Below are 27,891 nucleotides of genomic sequence, written 5' to 3'. Positions count from 1 at the left end.
TAGTGTGTGTGTATATATTGTATATACATTCAAAAACGCGCATGCAAATGCATAAATATAATGGCCATTATCCGCTGGAGACCTTGCAACAGCTTTTAATTGTGCCTCATTTCATAATCTTTTCCTGCGTCTGCTTGTGCCGGCGAGGTGTGTGCACGTTTCGCATCGTGAGCTCCCTTCTCGTCGGACCGGCTGGCGTTTGCAGGCTGCGTGATGCACCCAGCCGGGGGAATATTTTAGCTGTTTGCCGCTGATAATTGGCACGCAAGAACGCGTCTTTAGGCAGTCATCATGCGAGGCCACCTTTGCCAGTGTTTCTCACAAGTATTCACAATTTGACGAGAGGAGTTTTTGAATGTTTTTTAAACGAATGGGGCGGGGGGGGGTAAAATATCAGGGATAAATGGGAGGGGGGGATAAATTGGGGGGGGGGGGTAGAATGGGGGGTGGGGGTAAAATGGGGGGGGGGGGGGTGAAACAAATGGCAGTGGGTGATAGTTTGAGCTCTGCTAGTTCAACCCCTCCGCCTCCCCAGTGCTATGTCACAACACGTTGGATGTCACAACAATTTGGAGGCTGAATTAACGGAACCGGTAAAAAAAAAAAATATCCACAATGCTCATTACAAGGTCAAGGCCTTGTGTGTCATTGTTATGGTGAAGGGAACGCAATCGCAAATTCCCGTCTTTTTTTTGTTCCCCAAGTGGGAATATTCCTCACATGTGTCACCTTCTCATGTCATTAAAAAAATGTAATTATAAAATAATATCTACGGCACAGCTTTATACGCATTAGTATGTGACTAGTGCAATGTAAGTTACACAGATTGTGATAGGAAATGCTGGAGAAACTACTTACAAAACCAGGACTAAATTCCGTGATCATGTCCACGCATTAAACTAATAATAGAGATGCTGCCGTGGTGCAATGGTTAGCACACTGGAATTGCAATCCAGAGGTCACCGATTTTATGCGATGTCCTGGTGCAGCAGTGGAAAATAATGGGCAAATGTATTAAATTCCTAACCTCTGTCCACCCACCAGTGTAAATGGGTATACCCATCGTCGTTGGGAAAGTCACGTGTGGTGTGATAGATTCGTGGTACTCGCACCTCTTTCAAAATGTCTCGTAAGCATGGAAGAGTAGGCCAAATACGCTCTTTAAAGCTGCCTTTTTCGAAGGCCCTTCAGTGAGCAGTGGTGTGAGCAGGGCGACACCTTAACCTGTTTTGTTTACTTTTTATGTTATTGAAATTAATTATTTAAAAATACATACTTTAACGACGACCAATCCCTTGTCCTCCCTTGAACACTGACCCCTCCTGTGACCCCGTTGTGCCCACCGACTCACATAGGACGACGGGGAAGCAGGCAGGCATGGAGAATGGGCAGGAGGGCCTCATAGAGATGGCTGTGTTCTCTCCGGCATACCAGGACCTCAGCTACGGCGATGGGTACGCTGCCGTTGGGGCAATATCTGCACCTCTTTGAATGTCACCTCATTGTCATTTGTTTGCATCGTGCAACAGTGAGCAAAGAAAGTTGTACAAACTAAATGTCAAAGTTTTTCCAACTCACTGTCCGATGTGTCTTTTAGGTTGTATCTTGTGCTGTACGGCACGATGCCGGCTCTTTCACTCCATGTGCCGGGAGCTTTTTCAAGAACTGAATTCAATTCTCCCAGATTATGAAACTTTGGACATCGTGCCAACCAACACGCGGTACAACCCAGGATATGTTCAGCAAAAAAAAAAAGTGAAAACCTACGAAAGGGTTGTCCCACTCGATGGAGGGCAGGGGTGGGGAAGCACTCATGCTATATTTTCCAGCCCTAAGCCACCAGTCAATATGCTATATTCCTATGGTTGGGGTGAATTTGTAATCGGATAATCCCTGTTGACTTGCCCATACATTGGTACTCATTTTGTCAACTCTAAGAGGCATGAATGTTCCACACCGTGAATGTAAGCCCCCACACTCCACCGCTTGAAAACCTTATCGGCTAAAGCAAGAATATTCGATGCAAAGTATAACAACGCCACCAAAGTGCCATATAAACAACATCCATGGCAGTCAATTAAGATGAAACTAAAACAACAACACATTTTATTTTAAATGTTTGATGTGTGCTAGATATGCATGATGCATGCCGTCACGTGATCAAGGCACAGTGCATCACGCAATGTCTCCATCATGTTTAAAATAATAAATATTTTTCCATATTTGCCTAACCTCTTTACATACATAATCATACTTTAACTATTAGCCGGAATTAATATTTACAGGCACATTACTCCGTGGTTTGTTTGCTGTTCTTTTTGGCGTATACCTTGGAGTTCCCTTTCCTCCGCGTGGCATTGCGGAAAAAGCACAGCAAATGTAAAACAAGCGCAGCGTCAAGCCACTTGAGAGTCGTGTGCTGCACGTTGAGTCTGATTGGCAGCCTTTACGGTTGTGCAACGTTGTATCAAGTTTATTTTTGCATTAAAATTGTTGTTGTTTTCGCGTTGGTAGACTTAAGATTATAGATCCATAACAGGTCTCAGCTTTGCAAGTAAACTTGAAATCCAGAGCTACATACAAGCATGCCCGCCACCCGCCCCCCCCATAGTTTGAAATAAATGTGTGTGTGCAAGTTTGGGATTTCATGGCATTAGGGGTTAGCCTTGGTTTTTAGAGAAAACACTAGTTTATATGCAGTATTATACAATGTGAAAAAAAAGTGAAAGTGAAAAGCAGTATTTGAAGAATCAATAAATAGCGCATAGACCCGGGCAAGGCACCACACCGAGCGACTCCCGCTAATGATCTCACAGGAGAAAAAGGTGTCTTTTCCCATCTCGCTGGTTAATCTTCAAGTTCTCGATGCTCCAAAGGGCCACACCTCGTCCACAATCGCCTTCAAAGAGTTTGTATGATTTGGAGCACTGGATGCACCCTGCTGATGCAACATAACAGGTTTAAAGCGCTGCTGTTCAGAAGCCAGACACGGTTGCAACGGTACATCGTTGCTGGCGAACACAATATCCGCTTAGCGATGTTTTCCTGCTTATATTCTTGGTTCTTTCGGTAAAGTCACGTAGAAGGGAAATAATAAAATAATATAAATATGAAACAATTAGAATTCTCACGACGTTTCGACTGCAACACAAGCAACACAAATTTTTTATTTAAAGCTTTCGTGACTGCAGGGATTCATATTCTTGGTTCTTTCGCTAAAGTCACGTAGAAGGGAAATAATAAAATAATATAAATATAAACAATTAAAATTCTCACGACGTTTCGACTGCAACACAAGCAATGCTGTGGATTTCACACCTGATGATGATTGCTTGTGTTGCAGTCGAAACGTCGTGAGAATTGTTATTGTTTTATATTTCTATTATTTTATGATTTCCCTTCTACGTGACTTTACCGAAAGAACCAAGAATATGAGTCCCTGCAGTCACGAAAGCTTTAAATCAAAAATGTTCCTGCTCTCTTTGAATTTTGCCCCAACTCTGAAGCATATACACGCACACACACACACGTATTAATTCGGGTATATAAACAATTATTCTACCCTTTCACAGTCCTCAAATGTGAACAGACAATATTAATGCGACCATATTTGCTCGGTTTTTTTTAACATAGAAAACATAACAATGACAGTTGTCCGTCACGCTCGATCCACTGCTCTATTAAGCCCCTCCCCCCCAAATCATCGCCCACCCCTCTTGGTGTGGTGACACAGCAGTCTGCATAGCTCCTGCACGTGATCTAATCTCATTGCTCCATCTCCACAGTGGACGTCCTTCGGCTATCACTCCATCGCCAGTCCTGACCATCGGGCATCGTTCCTTGCAGTGGTGTGTGTCCTGCCTCGGTGTTTTTCTTTCTGTCTCTTCGTGATTCGTTTGCACATTTGTTTAGGCTTTACTTCATTTGCTGTGTTGGAGGTCCATGTTTCCCATATATACGTCCTAACATGCAACACGAACTGATTAAATGTTTTATTCTGTAGGCACAGTGACAAACCGGGTATTTGCAATTGCATTTCATCATCAACTGCCGTGGCAGTTGAAACATTGGACGGGTCTTTTTTGTTTAACCCCCCGCCCCTGCCTCTGTCCACCCAGCAGCATAATGAATGTACACCACAGTTAGGCGATCCGCAGGTTTCGTATTGTGTAGCAAAGCATCGGTTTTCGCACTTCTCCCAAGATGTATGGTCGGCGTGGAAGAGTAGGCCAAATATCCATTACAGGCTCTCTTGAACGTCTGATAGTGGAAGCACTATTGGACGCGGTATGGATGTACGTATGTTGAACTTCTTTCACACCATACGTAACCACCCATGCTAATGAGAGGTATGGGGGGGGGCAGAGGTCAGGCAAGCAGGGGCAGCAGGGCTGCACCTTTATCTTTTCCTCGTTTAATGAAGCACAGCAGAGTTCTTCCTGGTTTTTTTTTTGCAGGTTATCGTCAGTTCACGCAGGTCCAGACGAGTATATGCTTACAGCGTCATGAGCTGCCAGAAGATGGCTGGAATATCCATCTGTAAGCCCAAGTCCTTGAACTGTCAAACCCTCCCCCGTTGAATACATTCTGCTCTCTTCTCAGTTACGATCTGTGAACGTTGTATTTATAAACATATAAATACGGCTACCCATTATTTTGCCTCCGCTGTCTACATGAATAATGCCAAAGTAATGCTGTGTTTGTGTGCGAGTCTATGTGTGTGCTGGGGCCTGTATGTAGCATTCCTGGACCTATTTGCCAAATTAGTCCACACACCCTGGTTTGTGTGAAAAATTCTGCAATACTGCATTATTTTTCTTCCAGCAAATTGGGTCCTAAAGAACGTGGGTTTAGGTGGCCGGTTTTGGGAAACTTGTCTCAGAGGCAACATGCCCCTCCCGAAGGCCAAGGTTCACTGCTTTAAGTCTTCATCTTGGCCCATAGAGCATGGTCTGTGGGCTAGCGCAACTTGACGATGTATATGTACACCACCATCCTTCGGAGACGTTCCTGAGCCAAACATGTTGTGCATGCATCACGTAATCCCACGATGGTCTTTTACACACGCGAGTCATGGTGGCTGGGGTTGTGTCATTGCCAAAACGAAGCACTTCCAACAAGTAAAATTCTGTGCTTCTCATTTCCCGATGCGGGTTCTGCTGCAACTTAGAATATTCCTCTGAGGTGGTCTGTGTTGCTCTCAGGGGTCGGAGAACTGAGAAAGCACTGTGGAAATCCTGAGTTATAATCCAGACAGTCAGCCGTGATTAAATCCATTGATGGTCTCAGTCCGTTCACAAATGGCTGGACAAAAGCCCCCCGTAATATTTGATTTGCTTACGTTTCAGCACTGAGAACTAAAAATATTGTTTAGTGTCTCATCTGACAATCTCTTAATATGGTTTATGGGAAAATACAACCCCATACCGTGTAAGAGATAAGGCACTTTGGCTGTATTTTTGGCAAGATTCCTTTGAAAATATCTGTTATAACCATTTTCTAAATCGTGGGGATGCGAGATTCATGAATGGATTCTTCATACCACGATGTGATTCCAATCGCACAATTAGATTTTTTTTAAAAGACGAAATGAAGCCATGTTGTTCTGGCTTGGCCTGCAATATTAAAAACAAAATATTCGTACTAATGAGGCTTCCCGTTCTGATAATATTTTTTAAAATGCTTTTACTTCCACCCCTGACAATAATAAAATATAGATTTGACCAAAGCTGCATAGCTCGCGCATTTTTAATTACCGTCTTCCATGAGTTTAATCTTATTTTTTTGACAAAGGCCATGTACTTCCGGCCAATTAAGGCAAAGCTAATGTAAAAAATCAAGGGAATCAAGGTAACAATTTTGTAAAAAATGTGCACATTGTACGAGATACTTTCGTTTTACAATACTGTATTGTGAGTTGGTCTACTCATAAAACCCACACCCCCACACAGGCTTTTAAATATACACACGTAAGCATAGGAGGGATCGGTAGTGCAGTGGTCAAATCATTGCACTATGAATCCAGCAATCTGAGTTTGATTTCCAGCCATGGCTGACAAAAGTGGTGAGAAATACCAGAACCAGTCCTGAGCCCTCCCTCCATCACTTCACCAACACGCACTCACCAGTGTGGTGCCGTTTTGTCAAATAACCTCCATGAAGATTTGGTGTGAGGGGGCCTTCGCACTCAACAACAACAAAAAATGTAACTTTTCTTGACTCGCAGGTCTGTTAAATAATTGTTTTTAAACTACAGTGCAGGTTTATCTTTCAGAGTAGACCCAAACTCTGAATTAAACATCCCGGTGCATCACAAACTAAACCCGTAATTTTTGTTTTGTTACGAATGACAGTTGCGAATCGCACGTCAAGAAAATTCACCTTTGAGTTTTTGTCAACTTTTTAGGCTTCGATGCCCCAACATCTAACGATTTCCCATGTTCGCTGTGTGGTGGCAAACCTGAGGGCCAAACGGAGGTGGAATCTGTCCAGATTCGTGGGAAGTGAGCAAATCTGCGAGTAACGAAGGACCCCCGCTGAGTTTGAGAAGCTTGTGGAGAGGAGCACAGTATCCCATAGTTAAATGCGTTGCGCCGGCGTGTCGTGATTGCGCGTTGTCCAAATAAATAAAAATCCCCCTGTGGAAAGGTTATGGGAAAGATGGTGTGTGTGTGTGCAAATTGAAACGTAATGCATGGTGGATGCAGACCTCCCTTGCGAATAACGAGTCACCTCCAAAGCAAGAATATGCTTAGCGTGGTCTTGCGGGCGTTAACCCTCCAAGCAAAGCCATTTGTTGCGAACCTGAAAAAGCATATTTTGACTTTGACCAAAATAATACCTCATGCTCTGCCCGTTGAAAAAAAAATCTTCTTCCTTTGCTAAATTGACATTTCGTCAATGCCTGCTGAGTTCCAGTGGCTCTCTGATGAAGTTTGTCGTGATACTTCTTGGACAGGATTTTGACAAAGCGTTGCGCAATGCATAGGTGATTGCAACGGTTGCGATTAAACTCAGGGGGGTATGTAGATGTGATTGTATGTGCGGCGACATTGAGATTTTCGTTTTTATACGTATGGGGTTGATTGTGAAAATGATTAACGGTTGAATTAAAAATAAGACACTTTTTTTTATTTTGCTAAATTATAAATGGCTGCCCACTGTTTCAACCCTGAGAAAGTCTATTTGGTTGAGCTATGGCTACAGCTTGTTATGGTTCATGGAACGTCTATTATTTTACCAATGTTTCACCCTCAACACAGTCAGAAACATCAACAAATTTTCTCAAAAGAGAATTAGGAGGTTGCACACGTGCACACACATAATTTATCGAAGCTGGTGTATTTATTAAATAGGGTCCATGTCCCTAAGCAAACACTAAAGCTCAACGGCAAATATTCAACACATGGATATCGTATATACGCTCACCTAAGTGTGGCCGTACTGAATTTGGGACGGTCCATTTTTACACGCTGGATCAGGCCGTGAGAACATGGCACCATTCACCCTGCTCATTTTGGCTAATGGTATGGCTTTCCGATCATTATGGATTGTCAGACCAATGACACGACCTTGCATTTTTTCAGCGTGGCTACATTGTGGTGCATGATAAACGACTCGTCCTGCTTATCGGCTAATTTACATCTCTCTCGCTTGCGATACTTAAACACCGTACATCTTCAATGTTAACAATTAATATGTAATCTTAATAGGTGATTGCTATGATTGTAGTTTTGCATACTGCCTTTCTAAAATAACATGATGCCAGTAGAAATGAAGATGCTGACCTACAAAATCATAATGCTGACGATGATGACTTTGATTTTGCAGTGAATCCGAAAGTGATCTTTGGACGTTCATTGCCAATCGATTGCTTTGCGAATTGTGCAACATTAATTCGACAGAACAAGCACTTGTGTGATTATTTTTCAAGGGTACGCAGCCTTAACATGTCACAACTCCTGGTTACAGGGCTGCTGTGGGAATAGCAGGTGTACCGTTACCTTGTCATAATTAAATTTCATCCATCCCCTCCAGGGGATTTCTGGGTGAATGGGTTAATAACAATCAGCATTATCAGGCCCTTGTTTAACGTGACTTATGTTTTCTAATGATTAATTTCTGCGCGGTAAATTTGCTAAACCTACTTATAGATTCAGTTCAACATACATATATACAGAACGCCTTAACAAGACACTTTTGTAAAGATACCCCCTTTTCGATTTAAAGCTTTCGTGACTGCAGGGATTCATCTTCGTGGTTCTTTCGGTAAAGTCACGTAGAAGGGAAGTAATAAAATAATAAAAATAAAACATAATAAAATAAAATAATTCTCACGACGTTTCGGCTACAACGCAAGCAGCCGTCTTCAGGTGATACTTAAACACCGTACATCTTTAAGTGAAGACGGCTGCTTGCGTTGTAGCCGAAACGTCGTGAGAATTATTTTATTTTATTATGTTTTATTTTTATTATTTTATTACTTCCCTTCTACGTGACTTTACCGAAAGAACCAAGAAGATACCCCCTTTTGTAAAGATACCGCCTTTTATACTTTTAATTCGGCCTGGTGGCTAAGGGGTTGAGCTAGCGGCATGCAATTGGAAAAATGTTAAAGTTTAAATCCTGGTTGGGGGTTAACTGAACCACTTTCTGGAGAAATAAACAGCAGTTGTCCTACGGATGGACTCGCCTTCGCAGTGAGAACAAAGAATTCCCACGACTGGCCCAGGCCCTGTGAGCAGGAGATGAGGACTGCCCAATTGCTCGTTCGAACAGAAAATCACCTCGACTTTACTTTTCAATTCTAGATTTGAAGCTTTCGTGACTGCAAGGATTCGTACTCTTAGTTCTTTCGGTAAAGTCACGTAGGTAAAAAATGAAATTAAAATTGATAAAAAAATAAAATAAAATAATAAAATCACGACGTTTCGGAGGCAACACAAGTCTCCGTCATCAGGTGGGACCGTCACAGCCAGATTTGCTGCATCAAGTGAGGCAGGGATTCCAAGATGCAAGCTCTTAAACACAAGTTAAGGGGGAGGAGAGGGGGGGTGGGGAGCTTATCAGAATGTGGTACCCAATGAATGGAATAATTATTTAATTTCTCTCTTTTTCTTTGTCCACAGCCACTTTGCATTTAAGGTGGGCACCAGCTCCACCCCGCTGTTCGGCACGACGGGGCCCGGCTACCCGCTGGGCTCCAACACGGTCTACTCCACCCCACCGCGCCCGCTCCCTCGCGGAACTTTCCCCCGCGCCGCCCCCTCGCTCAAGCCGGCGCCCAGCGCCTGCAGCTGGAGGTGCACCGCCCTGGTCGCCATCTCGCTGGCCCTCGCGCTCACGGTCCTGCTCTCCTACTTCGTCGGTGAGCGCCACGCGGCTTCGCTCTCGATACCCGCGGCCCCGTGTCATGCGCGCATGTGTGGGCTCGTCGTCGCGCGAGAAGCCGAACTGGTTCCGGGCCTCTGCTAGGTCGACTCGGCCTCAAATGAGTACCTGGTGCGGCGTGTAAACATTTAAAGTGGGAAGAATGGCTATACATTGATTGTATTTTCTATACCCCATGAAATGTGGATGCCAGTTCGTGGTGAGGAGTAGAAGTCCCATCCAGTCCTGGTGCCTGGTGCCATGATAAACCACACCACTAAAAACGGTAAAGGTGCAGCCCTGCAATTGTTTGCTCACACCACTGCTGCCAGAAGGATTTCCGCTGGATAGCCCCTATCTAGGGTAATTGGCCTACTCTTCCTTGCTGACCAGACGTCTTGAAAGAGGTAGAAGTACCCACACATTAACCCATCACGCACAACCTGCCAATCAGCTGCCTATGGTTGTACCCATTTATTATCCTGGGTGGACAAATATGGGGGGAGGAGGAATAAGCAAGTTTGCCCAATGCCCACAACTGCTGACCTGGAGATCAAATCGAACTGTTGACCTCTCGATTGTAACTCCAGTGTGCTGACCATGCATCACATGAGCATCCCAACCACATGTAACCCGGGAAAAAGGGCATTTCTTATGGTGCCTGCTTAATGGCACCTGTCCTGGTAGATCAGCCAAGTTGGCCAGAATTCTCCGCAATCGTTGACACGCTGTGCTCTCACGGTGGAGATTCATTGATATAAGTTCCTCCAGTATTTTTGTGACATTACTTATGATTGACCCTAGCCAGACCCAGCCAAACTTGCACCTCATAAAGGGGCCCTTTTGAAAACCTGATATAAAACGTAATTTTTTTCCCTGTTAACCGCCCCGAGGGCTTGAACCCGGGATCAGAGATTTCCTGGCTCAGTAACCTGACACGAGATTTAGATCTGCCACATTCAAGGCCACCTCTAGAAGCGACTTATCCTTTCAGCATTCATTTCAAATCATGTAGCTCCTCACAGGCTAGAATGAAAAGCAAGTTATACGCGATTGCAAGACTATTTGTTTATGTTAATCTGGTACGCGGTTGGCATAGCGTACTTGGCATAGGCCTCTGATTTAAAGAGTAAAATGGGGCCTCGCACATTCACCCTCAACCACCCAGCCCCTTTCCGTAGCCCGGTGCCTGAGGGCCCTCTGGCCTTGTGCAGCATCTGTGCAGTTGTGTCGCCTGCACACTTCGATAGCTACGTTGCCGCAGACGCTGCCAGGTCTAAGGTTGGATCAGATCTGGATAAGGCTTAGTTCGTTCATGTTTTTGTTGTTAAGTATTTGCGTTATATTTTTGCAGCACACAAGAACAAAGGCCCGCCGCAGAACTTTGAGGGCGACAAAAGCCAAAAACCGCACGCGAATATCCACCAGGCCCCATGTACTCGACGCCGTCCTGGTTGAGGGGAGGGGGGAGAGGACAGACAACCTGGGGAAAGGGGAGGGGCAGATAAATTATTGTCTCATTTACATAGACAAATCGCGCAGGTAGAACATTCGTTTTTTTGTAACGTAGGGGCGGGGCAGGGGGATGTGGTTAACATACGGGTGGGGATCAGTTTGTTCATGTTTACGCACGTAACAATGTATTCGTTGATTTCGACGAAATGCTTCCCTACGTTTTACGGCGAATTGAATTGTGCACGGTTTAATTTCGTGCAAAATACACGTGTGCACGTTACATTTTGCCTCGCAGTGAAATAAGCTGTACATACAAAACAAAGTAAAACAAAGGATAAACAGCGCAAACAAGATGGCAAAAAACGACTATGAGGATTAGATTATTATATTTTATTGTGACAAATTTGTGCATTTCCGGGGGTTGGAGGTCAAATGTTACTCACCTGTAGATGGTGGTCAAAATTAAATTTGAGTTGCTGGATTTAAAGACAGCTAGATCTCATTGAGATCATTTGTCAATTTTGCAAGGGAGACAAACACAAATACAGATATGGATATAGAAGAAGAAACAAGCTTTACATTCCAGCAGTCTTGCCTCCTGTTAGAACTTGATATCCATGGAAATGTATCGGTATTATTGAGTGAACGAAAGTGACTTTCCGCCCGAGATCCGTCACCATTTCCCACACCCGCCGAGCTTCGTGATTTTACAATCGGCAAAACAAGACCAGATCAGCGCAACATTTGTTTAAACATCCTTCAATAATGCGCGCTTTTGTGAATGCTCTAAATCTTAAACGGGACCCACGGTCGTCGTTTTTGGTGCAATAAGCAATCAAGGCTCGGCGCCGCTTGAAAAAAATAAATAAAACTGCAGGCATGGCAGGAGGTGGTAAGGGCAAGTCAACGTTTAAATAATGCAATTAACCTTTTGCATCGCGGCTTAGGAAGTCTAAGCCCCGTTCTCGTTGCCGAGGAATGACACCAATTAGGGTGTGTCACTTAGGCCACAGCGTATTTTGTTGACATTTAATATTTATACCAAAATTTACGCGACCAGTGATGCTTGCAATAGTAACAACACCACCGTCGGAATATGAAGTAACTTCATGTTGTCACACGTATTTTTTGTGAGCCTTCAAAAAAATGCACGTAATTTGGGAGTTCATCGATTTCTTTCGACGGAGACAAAAATAATGTTTTCCTCATTTAAATTCGTGCGCCTTGACAATGAAAGGGACTTTTTAAACGTAAGGGTGGTAATTACTGTGACACTTTTGCAGTCTCTCATGCTTGATGATTTCGATTACTTTCACTCGTGGGATTTCCTAGTGTGTACTTTCACGAGAGTGTTAGCATGCTAAAGCAACAATTATGGGATTCTGAGGTGAGTGGAATATATTTATTCATACTGGTCTGGATGTTGGCATTAGCATTCACTTTCCATGCGCGCGTATAGTGAGTAGCAGGATATTTAGCAGCTCGAAGCAGACTTAGCAGCTCGCTTAATGTTCTCTTGCAAGGATGTCGAGCTCCATGTAGTTATACTTCACTAATCCCATTGTCCCGTGGGATGCATGCGTCTTCAAAATTGTGATCACGTTGGGGCATAATGAGGGTAGCGAGACTGCGTTGATGGTAATAAAACTTGGGCCTCTTTGTCTCAAATGTTGTAAGTTCGTGTTAATCCTCTAAGCCTCAAATGTTAGCCCTCAGATAGTTCGCCCCGTGAGGCAATCCCACTTTCCCCGAATTAAAATCCATTGTCGCTGGGAGATGCGAGAAGGATATCATTAGTCAGACTCGATTTCCATGCTTTCTGCCAGCACTATTCAGCACACCAGGGCCACCCCCCCCACCTGCCTCCCCCCCCCGGAGCGCTGAATTGTGGCCCACCAGTTACGAGCTGGCAAGATAGGGCCAATGCGGTCAAGGCTTTAATTAGTGCATTTGCAATAAAATGATGGGCCCGTGTGGTGCAATGGGAGTTTTGTGTGTGTGTGTGTGGCCCACAGAGGTGGTTTGCTGTGCTTGCACTAAATAAGGATAACATGCGCTGTACGGATGCCATCATCCACTTAGAGCAGTGTGAATGAATGTTGCAGGAGTGTGTTCTATAATGTAGGCTTATTTGGGTCGTCCTTATTGACAGCATCAGGCATTGCCATCCCTCTCTGGTTCACAGGAGACCCTCCAGGCGTTTGGAGCACATCTTGACACGTCCTTAATGCTCGGAACCGACATCAATCAATGAACACCGATTTAAAATAACGTTCTGACACTCCCGTCTTTGTGGTCTCGTGGCGGTGAAAATATAACACATCACGAGTACGGCGAGTTTAGCTTTTTTGTGCAGATGATACCATTTATTCTTGATTTGAAGCTTTCGTGACTACAGGAATCCATACTCATTGGTTCTTTCGGTAAAGTCACGTAGGTAGAAAATAAAATAAATCACGACGTTTCGGGCGCAACACAAGCGTCCGTCATCAGGTGGGAAAGCATGATGCTAGGACAGTGATATTTAGAAATTGACCTAACTTCAATGAGAAAACGTGCATTTGTGTCATCATGCTTTCCCACCTGATGACGGATGCTTGTGTTGCGCCCGAAACGTCGTGATACGATTTATATTTACTTTAAAGTGTGCTTTTCGGAGGATCAAACGTTGACCTGATTGAATTGTGTTCATTGCTGGGGTGTAGATTTGACCTCAGGTTCTTCAGCGAGTCGGCTAGTCTGAGTTCTTATTGGGAGCGAGCAGAAATGAGTTCCATTGCAGGTGTGTGCACTCCTTGCAGTGCATGGTTATTTTAAAGCGAGACTTGCATTGAGCAAATTCACACTAGCGAATGCAAAGTTTGTTACATCGTTACTAAGTTGTGTAGCCTCTCTAAATATGTAGTTGGGTGTCTGGCACACTACACAAGGCATGTTTTTAACGCTGCTGTCAACTACTTGTGGGTACGCGCTGGTGTTTTCTGAATTTTTTCATCATGATTTTTTTTTATCATGAACTCAAAAGCACTTGAACAACTAGCATCATGTGTAATTATTTTGTACTGAACATGCAACATCATGGTTAGGAGGCATTTGAGATTAATGAGATAGAATGTGGGTATAATGTGAGTGTATGAGATTAATTAGATATATTATAGGTGTGTTGGAGGCATATGAGATTAATTGCAACATTCTGTCTCATTAACTGTTTCTTACATTGTCATAACGGTATAGTGAATTCATTTATGCAGCCTGAGGACTAATAATCTGTTTTGGTAAAATTTTGTTTTCTTGTTTGCTTGGTTGCCCCCATGCATTCATGTGATAATTGCTACTTCGTGCTGAAGTAGATCATCAAGACTCCGAGTTCAAAAATGCATTTCATACGGCCTGGTTCCTGTTTGGTAAAGAGAAGAACCATGACAATGCCAGGAGATCTGCCGTGGGATATTGTAAAGCAGCCTGGACGTTTGGAATAGGTTCAGTGGCAAAACTTTAAAACGGTCGGTGTAATCACGTGGAAGGCAATGTGTGTTCAGCATGGGAGAAGGGCCGGTTATGAAGGCAGCTATTGAAGTGGCACCCAGTTTGGTGGTCAAGCCAAAGACTATATGATAACTATGTGAGCAGGCCTCGGAGGCTGAGTGTCAATTTGCAACAACAACAACAATTAAAAATATATCATGTTCTAGTAGAAGGAATGCAGCAATGATAAGATGCTGGCGGTGTCAGCAATAGTATAGGCTTGTTGGGTTAGATCGCGTAAATATGTAAATGTGTCGTTAAACCCACCACCACCCGACACAGCCAATTAGTAAGGCTTGTAACGTGAACAGAACGTGCCAATTCGTTACTCGTACAGCACACCGGTGTGTTGGAGAGCAAAGCCACAACATTTACAATCTGAGTACGACGTTTCTCCAGTAATTACAACTAGCTTCATCAGGCGACAGCCAGATTTGTGGAGAAATCCTCCTGTTTCGTTCCATAAATAGAGGGGTTGATGTGATGGCATCACTTGTGAGCCCTTCTTGAGCGAAGTACTAATTGGCTGTGTCGGGTGGTGGCGGGTTTAACGACACGTTTATATATTTCCGCGATCTAACCCAAAAAAAAACTGTGTCATGGATGATATTGGTCGTGAAAGCCCCCTCCGTGTTAAACTGGTGTCAGCAACATTTGCCGTGGTGGCAAGTGCGCCTTCATCTTGGTCGTCTTCACAATGGCCATTTTACATTGTGCCCTTTCATTCGCAGTCACTGTCTTTCATCGTCATGGTTATACCACTGCTGAGACCGAAAGAGAGATTGCATTATCTTACATTTGCCAGTCAAGGTTATTCAAAATTAATTGGCCCGACATGCCGAAGCAGTTCACTTAGAAAAATGAGCCTTGCGATTCAGAGTAATTTCTGTGATTTTAAGGTAGGTAGGTAGGTACGGCGATGAAGTGGGATGAGTTTTTCTTTGAATCTTACGAAGGAAACAACATGCAATTAATCTTCTCTTAGCGGCCTCCAGATTAAACTCCCTTGGTAGCATCTATATAAACAACAATTTCCCATTTTTAGATAGATCAACTTTGTTTTCTTTTGGCAATTAACACGCCCTGCCTCCTTGATTTTTTTTAACATTCGTAATTTCATTGAGCGAAATTAAAAAATAACGTCCCCCGAAATGTATTGGTTGACGAACTGTTAAAGTAATTGGTAAAAGTGCAATCTTGCAATTACTTGCCCACTTCACTGCTGGGAGCTCTGGAGAGTCCCTCCGGGGCATATGTGGTCCACTGTTCCATGCTCATCAGACGGCTTGGAAGAGATCATGTGACCTCCCTTGCCAGTATCAAAATATAAGAATAGGTTTTACCCTCTCTGGCAATAAAACAGTTGTGTTAAGGTGTTAAAACACCAAACTGAAACCTTTTGCAAGGAATCACGTCTGCATTAACCACACGTACTTGTGGTGAACATGCAAACAAAAACATGCTCCGATAATATGATGCATTGTTTTTGAAAATGATTGGTCCACACCAGAGACAGCTTTCTTTAGAGCCTAGTCTCAGACAGCGTTAGACCAGAGGACGCCAAAAGGCAATCAGCACAAAGACAATGCACTATCAGGACATTGGGAGCTCAGTTTGGTATTTTAACATCTTAACACCTTTGATTTAAAGCTTTCGTGACTGCAGGGATTCATATTCTTGTTTTTTTCAGTAAAGTCACGTAAAAGGGAAGCAATATTATTTTATTGTTTCCCTTATACGTGACTTTACCGAAAGAACCAAGAATATCTTAACACCTATTTTATTGCCAGAATGGGTAAAACCTATTCTTATATTATGGCTTGGAAGAGGTCAGGCTATCTCGACTTTACCTCGCCACATGCGAACTACCGATCAACTTAAGAAAAAAATGTAATCTACAAGTGCCTTTGCTCATATACTTGGGAGCAATTTCTGTATCGTTTCAATTTAGTGTTCAATTATTGTTTCGCGAATGTACATTTAACTCAGTTGTTATTGTTGTAGTAGCAATTGTTTGCCTGCCAGTGCTTGAATTGTTTGATTATACACAGTTGGATTGCAACAAGTAATTTTATAACATAATCCTGCTGGGCAGCACAAGGTCCCCCATGTTATTTCACAGACAGATCCACAACGATGGGCAGCGCAAACTGCATGTTTGTTTAAGACGCATTACCAAAAAAAAAATGTGCTGCTCAAATTCTGCACGTTATGTCGCCTGCGTTTATATTCGTATCACCGGCCAGCGAAAAAGTGGCGAGTTTCTTAGAATACACCCTGCAGGCAAAGGCATTTGTCAGAAAGGTTAAGCGACTTCTTGCATCCCATGTTATGGTGCAGAATGGTGGACCATCTGGTAATGAAAATTTGTTTGTAAAAAAATCTGATTTTCTTTTCCACTGTTCTTTTTTCTTCTGTTAGCCTATATGCATTCAAAAAGGGACATTGATGCAGTTTAATTGCATTAAATCTATTACCTTGGTCGGTTTGGAGAGAATGTTGTTGCCATATATGTTTGAGCGTTTGAACGATGCGTTAATAACTGGACAAGATTTTCACTGCTCGAGAGAAACTTTGAAAGGGGAGGAATATTTACGAGCAGTTCTCGATGAACCAAATATTTGTTTTTCTATTTTACGTATTTGCTTTATGTACTATTAGTTATCCTCCCATCACTTCTATCTGAATTGAAATGTGTTTACTTCAGATTTAAATTAGTGTATATATTTAAACACAGATCTGATCTATTCTATGAAACAAAAAAGGATTACATTTGGCAAAATTTTCCTGCGTTTTATTTTTTTACTGTATATGTATTTTTCCCCTCTGAAATCTGTAACGTTTTGGCATTAACCTGGGTATTGTAAAAAAAAGTTGTCACATCTTCATCACCATGTCAGGTGTCAAGTGCAAGAACACACGGGTGAGTGCGTTTGACAGTTGCCTTTTTTGATTGGCTTCTTACAAGTGGCCTCGTTTGATTGCCGTCTACATAGTAAATACTTAACAAACGGATACCGAATTCATGAATAGTGCAAAATGGATTGAAGGTAATATTGTTCTGCCTTGGAACTTTGGCATTTCAACTGATGGTGAAATGAGAAGAAGGCAAGTAAAGAGATGATGAGAACACAATTGGCTGCCACAGTGACAGAGCCGTCCCTGAGGATGGACTGCATTGCTCTTGAAGCTGCCAAAAATCTTGGGGAATATCACGATCTGTCAGATAAGGGGGCACATATTTTTGATTTGAGCAAAGCTGAAATCGTACTTGTTATAGCTGTACCACTCGGAAGCATGTTCGAAATGGGCCGCAACACCACCGCAGAAGCGTCACGGTGGGGTGAGAAGGCATTTAACTTGATTCAAAAGGGGGGAGCCTCTTGAGGGGATCCCTTATCTCGGAGAATGAGTAGACAATTAAATGGAGTAAAAAAAAAACATCACCAACTCATTAAAAATTACCTTTGTGTCAGTTGAGGATGTGTGCTAAAGAGAGAGCCTCGAGGGAAACAATAAAAAAAAAGTATCATTGTTGTCTGCACATATATATATCTGTGATATTTTATAATGGCTTGCATGGGTGAAAACAAATAAAAAATAAAGGTTAGAAAGGCTAGCCGATGTAATTCCTTGGAGGGGCTCAGATATGATGCAGACTTGTATAGCCAAGCCCAAGTGTAGTTTTCTTTACAATAAAAAATTATCGTTACATTTTGTGAGTTTCACCGATTAAAAAAAGCAGGGTTATGTTTACCAACTGGAGTGCTCTGTCCACCTTGCATTTTTGCCTTTTATCGTCTTAAATAGAAGAGAAAAAAATCCCAATGAATTCCAAGGTGGCATGTCACTAGATAAAAAATGCATTTGTAAATCGCACATGTGCCAGAGAGGAGCATTTGTCACAGGATTTCTATCGCCTTTAGATTTTACAAAGTAGAGGTGGAACAATTTGCCATGCACTCTGCAATGAAATTTTGACATTACAGTCAAAGCAAAATATATATTTCAAATTTTGGAATTTATCCAAATCAAATGCAAAACCAAATTTAAAACGATTCCTGTAAGAATCGTCCAATTGTCGAATCATCAGAATTAAATATTATTTTTGTGGGAATTTCAAAGCTCTCACCTTGGGGTACTGAATACCATGCTCAAAGCCAGGATTCAAACCGAATTTCAGCAGTGCTATCTCTGACCTCTTGGCCACACGGTCACTTCTTGCTCTTTATCTTCTCATCACGTTCGATATTTGAATATAAATAACTAAGCATCATACCTGAGTCACAAAGCTTCTCGCAAATGTACTGTATCTTATTTTACTTCATAATGAAACTTTCCACGGCATCATCTTTTTAGTTTACACTTCGCAATATGTTAATGCAATAAATTAACATTTAATCATGCCCAATTAATGATCTAACTTCATGTTATATTCAATGTAAAAAAAACTGTTAAGAAACATGATTACTTTGAAGAAGCTTCATGGCAAATGTACAGTATTAAATATAAAGTGTCAGTTTTTGTTGCCAGAAAAAAGGGAAAAAACCCTATTAGCATATTTTGGCACTGGCAAAGGAGGTCCCATGATGATTTTGAATTATCATTTTGACACTCTTATTCTTTCACCTTTGCGGCATACGCATATATTGGCAACAATATTAACACCGTTGCAGTTTAATAATGAAAGCGATGAAAGCAGAAAAATAGAACTCACATTGTCCTTTTCATCTCAAAGGTGAGGGCACTAAAAAGGTAGCGGGCTTGCCTCAGGCCACCGACAAAGAGATGGCCTCGTTTTATCCTGATGAGCAGAATAAGCACAGCAACCAGCGGGGGAATGGGCAAATCACTGCAAGCACAGATGAAGACTGCGAGCAGCCTTATTGATGCTTGTGTAATTATTGGAGTTCATTGAAGGGCATATTTTGTAATCAAGGTTTGTTAATACAAAAAAAACTAATCAAAGGTTTTTTTTGTTACGCAACAATTTCCTGGCGTGTGCACTTTTGTGAATATTCATCATTTTGCAGTGTAATATTTGTTTTTCTTTCAGGCATTGCTTTGTTGATGGGGTTGGTGTCATACTGGAAGAGCAATTGTTAGACACATCATTACTGTCATAAAAAGTGTTTCATGAAAACAGCCAATTGTTAGCTAGCCTTTTACAGGTTTATTTCAAAGTCCTGGAAAGAAAATGGCCCATTTGTGCCTTTTGAATGTTGCTGTTAAATGTGAGTTAAGAAGGATTCCTGTCAATTTTAGCCATAAATATCCTTGAATATCCACATTTCTCTGCTTGACCATCACCTGCCACGTATGAAGCGCATTGTCTGTCAATTCATTTTATTCATGGTACCTTCTGCACCGTCCTTCATCAAGACCTAACAAATAACCGTAGTCACAATGATCCATGAGATTTTTTTTGGGCATAAATATTTTGAATAGAGGTGCAGCAGTGGCACATTTGATTGGTGCACTACACTGTGAACCCGGTGACCTGAGTTCGAATCCCGACAACAGCTAGCATCAGTGGCAAGCGATAGCTGGACTGGTGCTGTGCCCACCCCCCCTCCCCCCCTTTACTGACAAACGCTGGCCAGTATGGTGAAATATGGTCAAAACCCCCCTTGACTAATATGGCATGGGGGAGGGCTTTGCCGAGAGGGTGAATTGACAAAAGCTGTGAATTTATTTCAAATTGAATTATGTAACAATTATATTTGCGAATATAAGTTATTTCGTGGAAGCAATTGCAATTGTGAATGGTGTTTCTTGACTGGGGGTGTGGATGTTATTGTCGTGAGTTTGTGGTCATCTGAGCAATGGAAGCCCTGTATCTAGTGATTTACAAATAAATACTGTCATCCTCATGAGCGCAAAGTAGATCAATTCATGAGAGAATAAAATCCAATACCCACTTGAAATAAAACAATAACTCGTTTGGTGTGCAGCAAAATATGTTTGGACAATCGTTTAAATGATGTTTTGAGATGACAACTAATGGAGGAAACACGTAAAAAAAAGAACATTCATACAGATTATACATATCCGTCTTTCTCACTTCTCTGCCCAAGGGCAGCTCTATGCCTCTTTGGACCTCAATACCCATCTTCACGTTTGCAGCACTACACCCCATGCCAGTGTTCTTAATCCATAGCCATGGAGCTATAGTTGAGATGTTTGCGCTTGCTTTCCCGAACACTGCGTGTTTTATTTATGTGACACAGATCGCAAGATGCAGTTTACCACCTTACCTAGGACGTTTACACATTAACTATAATATTCATCAAAATAACGTGTTGGTATGCTAGCAACATTGAATGATTTGGACCCCTTGACAACATGCAAGCTCATAGAGCTACGAACATGCATGTTGGTAACTTTAAATAAATAGCTAATATATTATCAGCTCGGGTATTTTATTTTTGCTTGAAATGTTAAAATATGCTAATTCATGTTTTATTCTCAGAGGAATGCCATTTTTGATCTCCTGTTATTTTTGTTTCACATTGGTATTTAAATGCAATTAAAATGATAAATGAAGCCACCATAACTTTAAAGGCATGAAAGAAGCCATTAATCTTAAATTTGCCAGTTTATCTTTATTTCTTGGATGCTGCACCGTTGTCATTATCTGTTCAAGGTCTATTAAAAAATAATCAAGTATATTTAATGAATAAATTACCTTTAGGAGGGTGCACCTTTGCAACCTATCGTGAGATGAATTTCGTCTGCTACCACCAAAAAACTAACAAGCCACTCTGTCTGGGAATGAACTATTCCACAAACACTCAGAGATGATTCGATGGTTCTTTGCAGGCTGAAAATCGTAAATAAGTAGGCGAAATAATGTATTTTAATTTCACCTAATGTTTTGGAATTGTTTTAATGAAATTAGTGTTTTACATGATGGATTAATAAGCCAATTACATTTACATTTTTTTAATGCTACAGCATAAAAAATATATATCTGTGATTGGCAGCATGTTTAATTTAAAATGTGTGGGTTGGATTAAAAATGTATTATTCAGAAACTGCTTATTTATCTTGTCTCCAGGATAACTGCAGTATTGTCATTATCTTTATTAATCCTAATGGAATTAATCAAGGGTAGTAAATTAAATAACCATTTTCCATCTCGTAGTTATGTACATCGATTCCAGTCATTGTTCGTGGAAAACCTCCCCAACACTGCAGCTATTGCCACTGGTCGTCTACAATTGTTAATAATTACATTTATTTTTAACAGACATTGAAATCACTAAACACGTGGTTATTACCAAACGCCATGCACATATGTAACATACGACTTGTTTGGGTTAATTAAACATTAAAAAAATAAATCATAGTCTAACTGGGGTGGGGGGGTGATTAATGAAACTGTGCTGTGAACCACCCAGCAACCCAACTACGGCTAACATTGGTGCTGAGTGATATCTGAAACCCATTATAGTGCTCACCCCTTCACCAACTAGTGTGGTGAAGTGTGGTCAAACCACCCCCCATGACAAACACAGCATGGGGGCAGGGTCTTCATCCAGCAGTGGCTTGATAAACGGCTCTAAAATATGACTGAGTAAAGTAGAATTATATCACAGCGAAACACTCCGCTGCTCCTGATGCAGTTATCTGGCTTGACCACCTGAACGTGAAGCTGTGCGTGTTGCTCTGCATCTGCATCCGCCATATGAAAGAAGAAGAAGAAGAAGCAGTGTCAAAATAACCTGCTGAAGAATAAAATAAAGCGAGATTAGCATATAAAACATTAAACTACACTACTAAGCATAGGTGTAATTGAATACGAACATTTATGCCATCGTTGGCAAAATATGGTGTATTTTAAGCCTCGTCTGTTTAAATCGTAAAATTCACAAATATGTGGTTAACATTTTTAAAATACATTTTTCTTATAAATTACAAGAGCCTACATTGTTTTGAAAGTAATTTCCAGCAGCAAGCACTGCAAGTGCTTCGGTTTCGCTTGACTGGTCGTGGGAAAAAAAAACGAGTCAGTTAATTAGCTTCAAAATGAGCAACACAAGAACGTCCTCGAATCATTTTTTTGTGAGCGCATGTAAAGCGATGTGCGCACTGCCGCTTCCGTGAAATCGCAGTGATCGCGCCACCAGATCACTTGATATGCACCCTCGCTGCTGGAGGTGGGAGCTGGTCCTCACAGGAGAGAGCTGGTCCTCACAGGAGAGAGCTGGTCCTCACAGGAGAGAGCTGGTCCCTACAGGAGAGAGCTGGTCCCTACAAGAGAGAGCTGGTCCCTACAAGAGAGAGAGCTGGTCCCTACAGGAGAGAGCTGGTCCCTACAGGAGAGAGCTGGTCCCTACAGGAGTGAGCTGGTCCTCACAAGAGAGAGCTGGTCCCCACAGGAGAGAGCTGGTCCCTACAGGAGAGAGCTGGTCCCCACAGGAGAGAGCTGGTCCTCACAGGAGAGAGCTGGTCCCTGCAGGAGAGAGCTGGTCCCTACAGGAGAGAGCTGGTCCCTACAGGAGAGAGCTGGTCCTCACAGGAGAGAGCTGGTCCTCACAGGAGAGAGCTGGTCCCTACAGGAGAGAGCTGGTCCCTGCAGGAGAGAGCTGGTCCCTACAGGAGAGAGCTGATCCCTACAGGAGAGAGCTGGTCCTCTCAAGAGAGAGCTGGTCCCTACAGGAGAGAGCTGGTCCCTACAGGAGAGAGCTGATCCCTACAGGAGAGAGCTGGTCCTCTCAAGAGAGAGCTGGTCCCTACAGGAGAGAGCTGGTCCTCACAGGAGAGAGCTGGTCCCTACAGGAGAGAGCTGGTCCTCACAGGAGAGAGCTGGTCCCTACAGGAGAGAGCTGGTCCCTACAGGAGAGAGCTGATCCCTACAGGAGAGAGCTGGTCCTCACAAGAGAGAGCTGGTCCCTACAGGAGTGAGCTGGTCCCTGCAGGAGAGAGCTGGTCCCTAAAAGAGAGAGCTGGTCCCTACAGGAGAGAGCTGGTCCCTACAGGAGAGAGCTGGTCCTCACAGGAGAGAGCTGGTCCCTACAGGAGAGAGCTGGTCCTCACAGGAGAGAGCTGGTCCCTACAGGAGAGAGCTGGTCCTCACAGGAGAGAGCTGGTCCTCACAGGAGAGAACTGGTCCCTACAGGAGAGAGCTGGTTTTCACAGGAGAGAGCTGGTCCATACAGGAGTGAGCTGGTCCTCACAGGAGAGAGCTGGTCCCTACAGGAGAGAGCTGGTCCCTACAGGAGAGAGCTGGTCCCTACAGGAGAGAGCTGGTCCTCACAGGAGAGAGCTGGTCCCCACAGGAGAGAGCTGGTCCCTGCAAGAGAGAGCTGGTCATCACAGGAGAGAGCTGGTCCTCACAGGAGAGAGCTGGTCCCTACAGGAGAGAGCTGGTCCCCACAGGAGAGAGCTGGTCCCTGCAAGAGAGAGCTGGTCATCACAGGAGAGAGCTGGTCATCACAGGACAGAGCCCATACAGATGTCCAGTATGGGCAGGTAAGCAAGTTACAACAGAAACTAATAAATCAATAAACTGATAGGGGTGCAAAATATTTAAAGTAAGCAGGTCACTAAACATGGGAAAATATATACATTAAAAAATTATTTACATATATTCGATGTATCATGCTTGGGCAAGACAGCAAGATCGCCAACAAAACAATCCCCGACGACACAAAGATAACACATGATCCCTCGATAAAATGGCGCATTAACATCGAGCTGTCGATACACAGGCAAGGATCAAGGTTACAAATCACATTTGCAAATGTGATGTTGTCCCAGCACTACTCTTCTGCTTCAGGATATAACATCACCATTAACCTGATCGAAAACCCAGTTCCGCCTGCTAAAACCAGCACGAGGTCGTGCTCTGGTATCCCTGAACATGATCAAGTGACAACCTTGGCCAATGCCAGCATGCCACCACATCTCGCCATCACCTCATCCCTTCAGCAACATCCTGCGGTTTTCACCTGACCTTGAAGGACCACTCTTACAGTATCCAACCATCTGGTGGAATTGTCTTCTTCTAGCTGACCAGCTTCTAGTTGGGGATATTTCACATCCCTAATTGGCTCACTAAGTGACGACATCACATTTATCCCTCAATTTAAGACCGAAACAGGAGGATTTCTCCACTGATCTGGCCGTCGCCTGATGATGCTGGTTGTTATTCCTGACGAAACGTCGTACTCTAATTGTAAATGTTGTGGGGTTGCTCTCCAACGCATCGGTGTGCTGTACTAGTGACGAATTGGCACGTTCTGTTTACGTGACAACCCTTACTAGTTGGCTGTGTCGGGTGGTGGCGGGTTTAACGGCACATTTATATTCACGCGATCTAACCCAAAAACCTCTACTGTGGATAATATTGGTCGCAAAAGCCTACGTGTTAAACTGACCAACCTCTGGTTGTGAATATTTCACATTCCTATAATGGGATGGAACTAATTTATGTTACGTTGTAATATATGAAGTATAGGCAATGTATTAATTACACTGTTACATGCAATTGATATTTTTTTAATAATATATATTCCCGTGCAATTAAAGAAGTGTTTTTTTTTTGATCACATGTTTTTAAAGTTGAGAAGTCTGTTTGATGCCTCAGTGGTTTTGGACGTGCAATGAATGTACAGGTGTAGGTGTGGATGTCGATTAAATTATTCCTCTAAAACGTATTCATTTCCCACTAATGAGCCCCTAATGGGCTCCTGGTGGTAATGGCAATAATATCCTAGGTGCCATGTATTTAGTTACTCAGGATTTCAAAGTGTATGTCGAAGACGGTCCTCATTAAGTATTAATTGAGTGCAAAAAATAAAGCTGTCAAAGTGTTCTGAAACCCATAAGGAAATGCTTTTTTAGAATAATAAAATAAAAGTCTGCGAGGAAGATTTGATCTCAAATTTGTAGTAGTTATGAACATTACTTTGTTTCGTAAAAAAATATATAGTTTTTTTAAATATAATACGAGGAAATATGACCATCAGCTTAATGTGCTCAGATGTATTTGATACGTTCGGCAGAAATTGCAATTCATGCATGAAATTCTAATAACTGCATTGCTAACAAATAGGTCTGACACAGTTCACCTGCCATTACACAGCAGCTCATACATATTAAAGAAAATGCCATGAATATGACATCCACAACAGGAACCCAGCATATAACAAATCCTGTGATATAGCAATGAATAAAAAAAAACAGATCTCCCTTTCGATGCAGAGAAATACACTTTTCCATTCCACGTTGTGCACGATGTCATTTCACGGCGCAATTCATGCTGCCTTTATCGTATCGTGCTGTATTAGAAGGAAGTTTGCTCGCTGGATTCCTGCCTGGATTCCTGGCTGGTGCGCTGGCAAGTGTGCGGTCAAGTCACCGTGCACATCGAAGCATTGTGCCGTGTCCGTGCGTCCCGCTAATGTAGCGTCACTCCACCCACCCACCCTCTACCCCGGCCATGTATCCCACACAAAATGCGCGGGATGCCATCATATAATATACTGCGTAAGAAAAACAAGTTTTGCTCGCTGGCTAAAGGGAGGGGAGAGGACGGTTACGTCCAAAGGACGCAAATGCGATAGACAACAGAGATAGAGGGGGGCGATGAGGGAGGGAGATAGAGGACGGATATAGAGGAGGGAGGGGAAAAAATTAAGAGGAATGTGGGGGGTAGAGGGGTGGGGGAGAGGGTGAAAGGGCATGAAACGGAGAGGAAAAAGAGACAGAAAAACTGAAAGAGGAGAGCGAGCGAAAGCGACGAAACGGTGGGAGGGAGGATTGTGGAGAGGCAGGAGAGATTGAGAGGTGGGAATAAGGAGAGCAAGGGTGCGGGGGGGTGAGAGACAGGAATAGAGATGGGGGGGGGTGGAAGCGGGTAAGATAGAATGGAGCGGGGAGAGGGCTACAGAGGGAGGGAGAAGTATAGGGGACAGAGGAAGAGAGAGCGAGAGAGTGAGCGAGAGAGTGAGCGAGAGGTGGGGGTTTACATAAAGAAAGAAAAAAATTACGAAATGATGAACGAAGCAAAGTGCCGACTACAATGAGCATCTTCTTGTTTCCACTGATCGTAAAAAAGAAATGAAGAAACAAAAAACAGAGGCAGAGTAAGACATTGGGATACACAGTACAGAGCTGGAGAGAGAATGGTGGGGAGAGAGAGACAAGGATCGCGATATAAAAAAAAGTGTTTTCTGGCTGGCTGGAAAGAATGGATGGACTGTCATGTCCAAATGATGTGCGGATTGCTCGTTACATTTTAAAGTGCACTGTCGTGTTACATATGAAATGTCATTTATGCATGCGATGTATGCGAGGATATTTTCAGTCCCGGTCTTCTCCGGCAGAATTTAAGCCCCGCTTTAAGACATGAAAAAATAAAATTGAATCCTGATTGCGGTTCCTGTACTGGAAATTGTTATTGGACCTTGAATCGCTTTCTTCACTGACGCTCTTGGTGCTTCCCGTGTGTGTGTCCCCCCCCCCCCCCGTGCAAATATTGGTGCCGGTGGTGTCGTTTTGGCAGTGCTGCACGTGTACGGGCTTGACTGGCGCCTGCAGCGACCCGTGGAGGAGGGAGCTGCCGGAAGTCCTGATGGCCCGACCAGAGGTCCCGTCGTTTTCCCTGGAAGAGGTGAGACCCAGGGGTCCCGGGGGGCACATAGCACCGTGCACGTCGCTCATTTGCACAGCGCCTGGGCCCGTGCCAGTCACTGGTGGGGGGCTGGGGTGCTTTGGATCGATGAGTATCCCCCCGTTAAAAGTCAAAACGCCTCCAAAAGCAACCCCGCATCGCTTCCCATGTCACTTTTATTTTGACAGACTGTTAACTTTGTCATCTTATGTTGCTAGCTTTTGTGCCATACGGAGCGTGCGTGGCAGCAGTGTTTAAATTTGGGGCGCCACTGTGGCGAGATGTTAACTACCTCGCCTGGTTTAAATTTGGGGTGCCACTGTGGCGAGATGTTAACTACCTCGCCTGGTATACAGGAGATCATGGGTTTGATCCTGAAGCCTGTATATTTGGAGATTGCATGTTCTCCCCGTGGTACGGTTTTTCCATCAACATTTAGAAACATGCATTTAGTTGGCTGTTATATATATATGATAAGCTAACTTCGTTGAGCTATCATTTGTGGCCAGGTCGCTTCTGAAAAAGAGCTATAAAGTTGAGTGGGCCTTACCTGGTAAAATAATAAAATATTTATAGTTTAGTTTAAATGTAAGAACTCAAGATTCTCACCTCACGGATCCTTTGCTTAAACCCCAGCAATTATGAATAAAGCGCATTCTCAAGTATGTTAATGGTAATTAGTCTGTTCAGCGAAAACTATACACAAAAACAAAAACCATGGCATAAACATATACATATTTTGTCATGATAATTTCGAAAAAAAATCAATCTTTCAAAATTTTACATCAGTTTTATAGTCATGCGTGGACACGTTACACTCGTCCGCAGAGATGGTGGGAAAATGTGTCCCTTTGTGTGAACCAGATGTTGCTTGAAGGGATCTCCCAAGGTAGCTCTGGGGGGGAGGAATTCCATCAAAC

General features: G+C 43.1%; 1 protein-coding gene across 1 annotated transcript in view; it reads left to right on the top strand.

Moving 5' to 3' along the window:
- Positions 1-27,891, top strand: part of LOC133350905 (teneurin-3-like) — a 490,302-nt gene that overhangs the window by 281,091 nt on the left and 181,320 nt on the right. Inside the window, 3 exon segments of the mRNA XM_061565743.1 lie at positions 1,356-1,454; positions 9,129-9,367; positions 26,864-26,971. Coding sequence (XP_061421727.1) covers positions 1,356-1,454; positions 9,129-9,367; positions 26,864-26,971 — 446 coding nt within the window.

This window comes from Lethenteron reissneri, chromosome 35, assembly GCF_015708825.2.
Source record: "Lethenteron reissneri isolate LAM-NWPU_2019-01 chromosome 35, ASM1570882v1, whole genome shotgun sequence".
Classification (NCBI taxonomy): Eukaryota; Metazoa; Chordata; class Hyperoartia; order Petromyzontiformes; family Petromyzontidae; genus Lethenteron; species Lethenteron reissneri.
The sequence above is the reverse complement of the archived record's forward strand: the minus strand, read 5'-3'. Positions and strand labels throughout refer to the sequence as shown.